The following is a 9,213-nucleotide window of genomic DNA, read 5'->3' on the forward strand; positions in this document are numbered from 1 at the left end:
ACTTTGAATTTATAAAATCTGAAGGGCTTCCTGATGAGTGCAAAATATGATTTTCTCTGTTTACAGTTTAGACCATTAGGACAAAGATTGACTGTAAATACTAACATAAAATTTTCTGAGGCCTGACCCGTAATTCTGCTTTGGAAGAAAGTGGGAAAAGAGGTTAAGGAATTCTAACACTAATTCTGGGCTTGCATTTAATGCTGATTTATTTAATCTTACTATTGCTCTGTTTCTGTAAAAATCCTACCTTGCAATGAGTGGGAAATCTCCTAATATTTATAATACCTTATAGAAAACCAGTGGCTAGACTGTGATCAGAATGTGCCCCACAGGTTACCAGGTTCCTCTTAGACCTGAGGGACACAGCAGCAGGGAGTGGGAAGTGACTGTGTCCCTGCACACTGTATTTCCACACCAAAGAAGTGGCTTGAACAGAAACTCATTTTGCCTGCTGACAGAGGAGCATTGGTTAAGGCAGGAGATGAGTCAGGATTTCACAGAACCAGCTGAGCTCCTGGATGCAGTGGAACATTTTCCCTTTGCTGCTGAGCATGGTCACTTCCAGCTGCAGGAATGGGGGCTGGGGCTCTCCACCTCAGAGACCACAGCAGTGGAAGTGCTGTGCTCCAGGCACAATTCTGTGTTTTGGTTATATAAATGGAAAATGTGATGATGGCTCATTTTGCTGAATTTGGATATAGGCATGAAGGATGGCAATTCAGTGAGAAAAGTGGCTCCATATAAATATTGAACTTTCTGCTGTTTGCTACATAGACTACAGTTCTTATTGTGACAGTACTTCATTCTTTGCTTTTCTGGTTTTAGGGACTTTTTTAATATTTCAGAAATATTTTATTCCCAAAATACTTCAAGAAGGTACAATTATTTAAAAAGTATTTTCAGCTACAAGTCAGGCAAATTAAAATATCAGTTATTATCTCTCCACAGATTTTACCTGATTAGTGGTGGAGTTCCGTTCATTATATGTGGGATTACAGCAGCAACCAATATCAATAATTATGGGATTGAAGGAAATGCACCATAGTAAGTATAAACCACTATCATAAAGCTTTTAAGGAAAACAGGTTCTGTTTCTTAACCAAATAAATGTACCTGACTTCATAAAGGGTACAGGCATGCAATTTGGGATTATATCTGTTACAAAATTTTATTAAATATTAGGTGTGAAAGAGTAATGTCTTAATCTGGAGCTTGCTGCTTCACCTCCAGCAATTTGACTCCATTACTGGCAATACAATCACCTTTCATTTACAGAATTATTCTTCATTTACATCTGAATAAGTGAAAGATATTAAAAATACCTAATGACTATCATATCTAATGCAGCTATTATTTATTTAAATATTTTCATTTCATGATCTACCTTGATTTGATATCCTTCTGGCAACTTAAAGCAATTTAAAATAATGATGTAAAAAAAGGACAAGTAAAAATCCCTTTCTCACTTCCTCCACTCCCATCCCTCCATTAAAACCCAAATATTTTAGATTTTCACCACCTAGAAATGTTCCAGTCACAATGTCTGGCAATCCTGTCATAATCCCTTCATGTCCTTGTGTGTAAGGAGGTGTTCAGCAGACCTCCACAAGCTCACCAGGCATCACATTGTTATTAATTCCTAATTCTTGGCATGGAGTATGAGGTATCCATAAGTACATTTAGTCTTTCCATAAAAGCTTAGCAGACAGTGAATTAGACTGCAAAGTTAAATACAGTGTGTGTAACAGATCAGCATGGCAGTGACTGGCACACTAATGGATATTTTAGTACTCTGGCAGCACTAATACTCTAGAGGACATCACTCTTAGTTACTGCTTTGAGCATCTATTGTAACACATTTGAAACTGGTTATTTTCTGGGCATGAGAAGTGGCAACCAAGGAGAATGGTTCATAAGTGAGCATCTGGCTCCTTAAAGACATTTTTATAGGTAGTTGGAATTTAAATTCCAATAAGAAATCAGTGCATACCATGGCTAACTGTATGTTCTGCCTAGGGCCCAACACATATTTATATATTTATTCAAATTTATCCAATTAAACAGCCGGTTTATAATCAACAGTGTATTATAAAGCTCTATTATTTATGTTCATAAATATGACACATTTTTCATTTTGGTGCAGTTACTGGGGTTATACTTCTTTAATCATTGTAATATAGCAAATCAATACCTGGTGGCACAGGGTGCACAGAAAACAAGGGACAGATGAGGAATGGTTATAAGATTGAGTAAAAAGTTTCTAATTCAGTGGCAGCATAGTGATTTATATGCATTATTCATTTTTATGGTATTAGTAAAGTAAATGTAGATGTACAAACTTGAACTTCTTTTTACCAAATTGATTTTGTAAGTGATTCACAATGAGATTCTACTTGAAATAACAGCATCCCATGGGACTGTTCCACTTGGGAGCATTCTACTCTCCACTTTGCATCAAATACACAGGGTTCAAATGTATTTCAAGTATTCACCTAGCTTTGTGTTGTCTACTTACCCAATTAAATGTAGGTGGTTATTTACCTATATTTTCACAAATATTTTTCAGGGGATCTTTTCTTGTGCCTGTCTAACAGTAAATTGTGTACTCTTTGGAGTGTTTCTAAGTTCATTAATACATGAATGTATGTTTCTGTTTAAGATTCAGATTTTAAAAATTCAAAGCAATTCTGCAGTTTCTTTCTGTAAAGTCCAGTGGGACTGTCTCTATTTAGCTGAGAAGTTCTCAGCCTGGGAGAAAAAAGTCATTCTGCCCTTTTTATAGTAACTTGTAGATAATTCCTGGCTCAACAAGAATCTGATATCAGAAGTTTCCTCACTGGAACTGGAGGAACTGCAACTAATCACACATGCCTAAATGAATAAGAAGTGTCACACAGTGTCACTTTTAGAGCTGGAATCATCATGACAGATCACCTGGTCTGTCTTTCTGGCCCAGTGGGAAATTAGCTATATCCAAAACATTCCTGACAGTTATTTATCTGAAGTACTTTAAATGCTCCCGTAATGGATAGACCACATTTCATTCCAACAGCATATTATCCTAATTGTCCTAACAGCTAAGAAACTTTAAAAAAATCTAATTTAGCTCTTTCTTGCTGCAGTTTAAGCCCATTACTTTGTGCCCAAGTCCAGAAGATAAAGTAATTCCTCTTTCCAGAAATCCATGCAATATTTAGGATATAAGAACCTAGTAGCAGCTGTACTAGGCTATACTGCCAGCTCAGATCTGTCTGTAACCATGGCTAAAAGCAGATCATTGAGAAGAGTCAAAATGAGGCAAATATTCCTTCTCCCTCTAACCCATGTTCTGCCAGTTTCCATCTAGGATTTCATTAGTGTTTTCTCCTCCCATGTTTGTTTGATCAGATCATTCGTACTTAAGACAGTCCTCTCAGACTCATGCTGGCCTGTGAGCTACTTTAAGCTCTAAAACAGTTAAGGTTATATTATTTAAAGGTTAGTAAACCATGATCATCCTACAATGGTACTATGCTACTAACATATCACAAGGAGATCATCAGTTTCCCTAATTTTTCTGAGAACATTCAAATTGACATGGATGAACTCCCAGGAACTCTAGAAACAGTACAGAATTCAGAAATGGCATATATCTTTGAGGTCTGCTCACTGCAGAAAGTGGTTACAGTTCAACTGGAAGTCTTTTCATCCTCTCTTGGTACTCAGGCTGTTCTCACAAGATGAAAATTCTGTAAGAGCAATCTTCAGGCTTAAGAATTTGTAGCAATGTTCATTGATACAAACCACTGAAATCTGTACATTTCTATTGCTCACATAGAGTGTATAAACTATGCCTCATTTGCTTTTTAATCAAAGTATTAGTGCTGACATTTTTAATAGTAGAAAAAAGGGTTGACATAAATGGTCTTACACTTCACTGCAATTCCAGAGTCTAAACTGACCTACATTTCTTGGAAATTTTTCAGTTTTAATAATCTGTAAATTATACCATATATTCTATTCTATTAAAAAATTAGAAAGTGATGCCTCAGCTTAATTAATATTAAAGACAGGCTCCCTCTCTCCACAAGCTAAACTTTGGAGATACTGTTGTATCATACTAGTCAGACAACAGTCAGTTGTCCATCACATCTAATGTGGGCTCTGAAATGTGCTTGACTCTCTGTTGTTATTGTTTTCAGCTGCTGGATGGCCTGGGAGCCCAGCCTGGGTGCTTTTTACGGGCCAGTGGCATTCATTGTGCTGGTGACCTGCGTTTACTTTCTCTGCACGTACGTGCAGCTGAAGCGCCATCCCGAACGCAAGTATGAGCTGAAGGAAAAGACAGAGGATCCGCAGAGAATGCCAAGTGCTGACATGGGCCATGGTCACATTACAGACTCTGTGTCCGTTCCCCAGGCAACCTGCCCCATGATTTCTTCTTCCTTATTGGAAAATGAGCATTCATTTAAGGCTCAGCTTCGAGCCGCAGCATTCACTTTGTTCCTCTTTACTGCCACTTGGACCTTTGGAGCACTTGCAGTGTCTCAAGGCCATTTCTTGGATATGATATTTAGCTGTCTTTATGGAGCTTTCTGTGTGACCTTGGGGCTTTTCATCCTGATCCATCACTGTGCAAAACGAGATGATGTGTGGCATTGCTGGTGGTCCTGTTGCCCATCCAAAAGAAACACCTACTCTGTGCAAGTCAATGTGCGCCCAAAGGTCAACGTCAATGGCGACACACAAGTTCACGCACCTTGTCTGCAGGAATCTCCGTGTCCCAGCAAGTCAGCTGTGTTCAATCACCCAGCAGCCAGCCACTGCAAACTCACCAACCTGCAAGCAGTGCAGAACCACGTTAACTGCCTGTCGCCCGTGACACCATGCTGTGCAAAAATGCACTGCGATCAGCTGCTCGACGATGAAGCTCACATTCACGTCCACAGCGAGGGAACCTTCAGACCCAACATGCACATTCACAGATGTCTGAAAAGCAGAACTAAGCCACGTTACTTCAGTCGGCACAGGTCTGCGGGGGAAAGGGAATACGCGTACCACATCCCCTCGAGCATCGACGGCAGCATCCACAGCTCCCACACAGACAGTCCCCACAGCACACACGAGAGCCAGGCGGGTCACAGACGGGCCTGCTGCTCCAAGAGTGACCCGTACCCCACCGTCAACCAGCCTGAGAGCAGCGACGCAAGTACTGTCATATACAGCTGTGGTAAAATGCCAGACAGTGACTCTGTGCACCACCCAGCTCACTTTGAAATGCACCCACGGACACAGTCATTGCCATTTAACACAACAAATCACAACGGGATTCTCAAGGGAAACATGCATGAAGCCATGATATACAGCTCAGATAGTACGGGAAATATCAAAACTGGCCCTTGGAAAAATGAAACTACTGTGTAGTTCATGGGCCATCATAATGTGTTTTTTGCCCTAAACCATCGTTATCTTTGGTTTTATTCCAAAATAAATATGGTGATATGTTTGCGTAGCTCATCAGTAAATTGTACAGCTTTTCATTTTCTTTGTAAGTGTCAAAGAAAGAGGGATAGTGACAGTTTTAAAGTGAAATTATTTTTAAAATAAAGTTATAAAATTATTCTGAAAGGTAATAAGAAAATGAAGTCTAGAAAATTGAATAAGAGAGGCAATATCCTTTTGTTATACAGAATGACATTTCTTTAGAAACATCATTTTCATTCATTGTTTTCACTTTTTTTCTGTAGTAACTTCAGACACTTTTTATAAACATATCAGCATCCTAAACTTTTACTTATTTATTTTTGTAGAAAAATATTATTACTGTGCCATGGATTTTAATCAGAAGTGGCTATGGTAGAAATGATAAACAAGATTTTATAAAATTGCAGCTTTTTAGATATACAAAAGTGATACTGCCTCTAAAAACCTTCTGTAGCATATGGCCTGTAAAGTCATGTAATGTACAGTCTCTGTTCTGTCCTTTTTCTTGTTGGAGAGAAGTGCTAGGTAATGTCTCTGTTACATCTTTGGTGCTGTATTGGTTGTATTTTGCATGACATATGTCAGGATATACCATTTGCTGTTTTATAGTGTTACATGTGTTTAAAAAAAAGAAAAAAAAAGTGTGGTACAAGGCTGTGACAAACCCTATTGATATTAATCTAGAGCATTATAAATCTACAGGAAAAAAAATCACTCTGCACTAGTTTAAGTGGCACAATCCTTTGTATAAGGTTATATGATAGCTTTGATAAGGGTCCACTCTAATGTCTTTACAGAGCATGCACTACTCATCGTATGTGGCACTGTGCAGTGTAATAGCAATTGTCTCAACAGATTTTACACTTCTTTGTAAAGTATGCCTTTTAAACAAACCTGTAAGCTGTTCCACGGTAACCTTTCCACATCTGTTAAGGTAGAGCAGTTTTATCATTAACTCTTTGAGGACTACAGTTATTTTCTTAAAGCAGCTTATTCTAGTTCAGAGATACTGTATATATGATATTGTCTATTTAGTTACATGATAAATGTAGTCCAGAGTCGTAAAGAAAAAGGAAGTTCAGTAATTTTCTAAAAACACCTTCTTAGAATCCATCTATTAATTTCACCACTTGCTTTCTGAAAACCCCATTTCCTCCCCTAGCAAATTTCAGATTGTCTTAATCCTTTAATGCAAATTCGACCTTCAGAGAAGTTCTTTATGTTCGTGATTTCTGCTGAATTGTAGGGCATTCCAGGGTCAGTAGCATTCTCTATTAACAAGGCTCTTGGCAAGATTTTTTTCATATTTCCATGAACATCTGGACACAAAGCATCAACTCACAGTACAGAAGAGCATCAGAATGATCCCTATATGAAATAAAACTGCTTTTTACAAATAGGAAGGGTGCAGAATAATAATAGATTTCAGAAAGTGAATGGGAGCATAGAGCTGTGAGAAAAAGGTCTACAGTGGAAAGTGAGCACTGGATCCAGAAATGAGAGAAAAAGCACAATTCTGTACAGCCACACAAGAAAGTTTGCTGTGATGTCTTCACACAGACTTATGTAATTGCTTCAGAGAGGAAATAAAAAATTCCATTGAGAGACCATCAGTCTGCAATTCTCTGTGTATATGTGGCAGAAATCTTCACTATATTTAAGCTCCATATTTTTCTGTTATTAGCGGTTTATTAGACTCTACCTTCTTTTTTTAATATGTAGGAATAAATTTCCTAATATTGTACATAAAGATGACAATTATAATTGTTAGAATGTTATAAAAACATGTAAGTCAGATGAATGTGTTCTGCAGTGTTGCAGGTGGCAATTAGTACTCAAAGGGTTAATGCTCAGTATCTGAGTGCAAGAAATCTTGTTTTTCTGTATTTTTGTAAATTTGAAATATATATTGTAAACTCCAGCAGTGCAATGTATCCATCTCAGATTGTGTATTTTTAAAAGGTGAGCAAGAAGGAATGCACTAGGTGGTTGTCAAGTTTTAAGCCAATATTCAACAATTTCATGACTGCTTCTTTAGCTAATACAAAAAAAAAAAGACAAAACACTGAGCTTTATTATGTATATGCTGTATATGCTTGAACTGTCTCTAAACTAAAATACAGTATTTTTCTTTGTTTGCATACTGAAATATTTTCTGTTTCATAATTGTTTTCTTTTAATATTACTTTTACTCATTCCACATAGACAGTGACCCTAAATAAGCATAGACATAATGTGAAATCCACTTCTCTGTGTCTCAGCACTCTGTATATGTATATTCTGTAACAGTAAAATGGTAGGAAGTCTGTAGACCATTATGCAAAATATCACACACACACACACACACACACAGAGCAGAGATGAAATACTCACTCTGCAAGAATCCACTCAGTAAGCTCCTTTATTCAGCTTGTGTTTTAATCACCTCTGTTATTTTGTCTGAGAGGCCAATTCCATCTTCATAATGGCTTACAAAAAAGTAAATAGGTGCTGCTTTCCACAGAATATCTCTGGAATTCAAAAGTAAAATATTAAAACACTTTTCTTATTGTGTTAAAATTAATTTAGTGAATATTTCTTGGTTAATTTGGAAGAGATGTTATGCAATAATCTGTTTGCGTATTATTTTTTCAGAAAATATATAGTATATCTACAGAGTAGGAGACATGATATTAAATAAATATAAAAATGTTTTGTAACATCAAATTTGACCAAAATGGTTTTTATGCTTTTGACTTTTTTTTTCCCTTAAGATAAATGAGATAATTTCAATGCTTTTGAAGTCTGGTTTTGATTTATTGTGGGGTTTTGGTCAATTATAGTCAGTGAACCATTACTACTTTACCTGATTTTCTTCCCTATAAAAAAAAAGTCAATGAAATGACCAGGGTGTTAGATATATTGTCCTAGTAAATTCCTCACGGACACTCGTAACATATTTTAAAATCAGTTTTAGTTTTGATGATTCATTGATGATAATAAAATGGTTGAACAGATTTTACTGTTCACTTTCTGTCCGAGATTAATCAAGAGGAAGTTCTTCCAAAAAAAAAAGATAATTTTCAGAGAATGATGCAATCAACAGAAATCTGAATAGCTGCTACCAGAATAAAAAATATGCTCTTGCTGTGGTGTTGTTCTCTGCGTATAGAAATTCCAGTTTTCATGACCGAATTTGAAGTCACATAGGCTGTTTATGAGAAAACTTCCTACCCAGCCTCATATAACAAATTTGGGTGTCAAAATAAAGCATACATTTTTGCACATTATGTCTGGTCATATGTGTTGTTCCCAGGAATCCACTGATTGCGGCTGCGCTGATGGGACTGAGCAGTCGCCGTCAGTGGCCACGAACAGCTGCTCTCCTCCACCACACAGCTGCCTGCCAGCTACCCTGTCAGCACCCTATCCAGGTGTTAGCCCACCACGGGAGCTCCACTGGGGCTGTAAAGCATCCATCCTGTCTGAACCAAAACAAATTCTGTGCTTAAAGCAAAGTCAAGGCCCTCTTTGATGGACCACGCAGGCAATTGGGCAGCCCCCACTTGAACACTAAGCAATGAAGGCAGAAAAATGTAATGCAAGTGGATTTAAGCAGTTTAAAGTCCTCCTCCCTCCATCTCTCTAAAGCACCTACCTAGTAAGTCTATTGCCTATACAGATAGCTACCAAATCCAAACAAACCTAGGCAAAATTAGGCAGCTGATCTAAAATTCCTGATTAGCTGAAAATCAGAGAAGCCCAAGC

At 37.5% G+C, this 9,213-nt stretch overlaps 1 protein-coding gene across 1 annotated transcript in view; it reads left to right on the plus strand.

The window, feature by feature from the left end:
• The window catches only part of ADGRA1 (adhesion G protein-coupled receptor A1), a 147,204-nt gene extending 138,474 nt beyond the window's left edge, over nt 1-8,730 (plus strand). The window contains exons 13-14 of the mRNA XM_014309837.2: nt 952-1,047; nt 4,185-8,730. Of these exons, the coding sequence (XP_014165312.2) occupies nt 952-1,047; nt 4,185-5,406 (1,318 nt within the window). The 3' untranslated portion in view covers nt 5,407-8,730. The remainder of the gene's footprint in view (nt 1-951; nt 1,048-4,184) is intronic.
• The last annotated feature ends 483 nt before the right edge of the window (nt 8,731-9,213 follow it).

The sequence above is a fragment of the Geospiza fortis genome, unplaced genomic scaffold (assembly GCF_000277835.1).
Source record: "Geospiza fortis unplaced genomic scaffold, GeoFor_1.0 scaffold130, whole genome shotgun sequence".
Lineage (NCBI taxonomy): Eukaryota > Metazoa > Chordata > Aves > Passeriformes > Thraupidae > Geospiza > Geospiza fortis.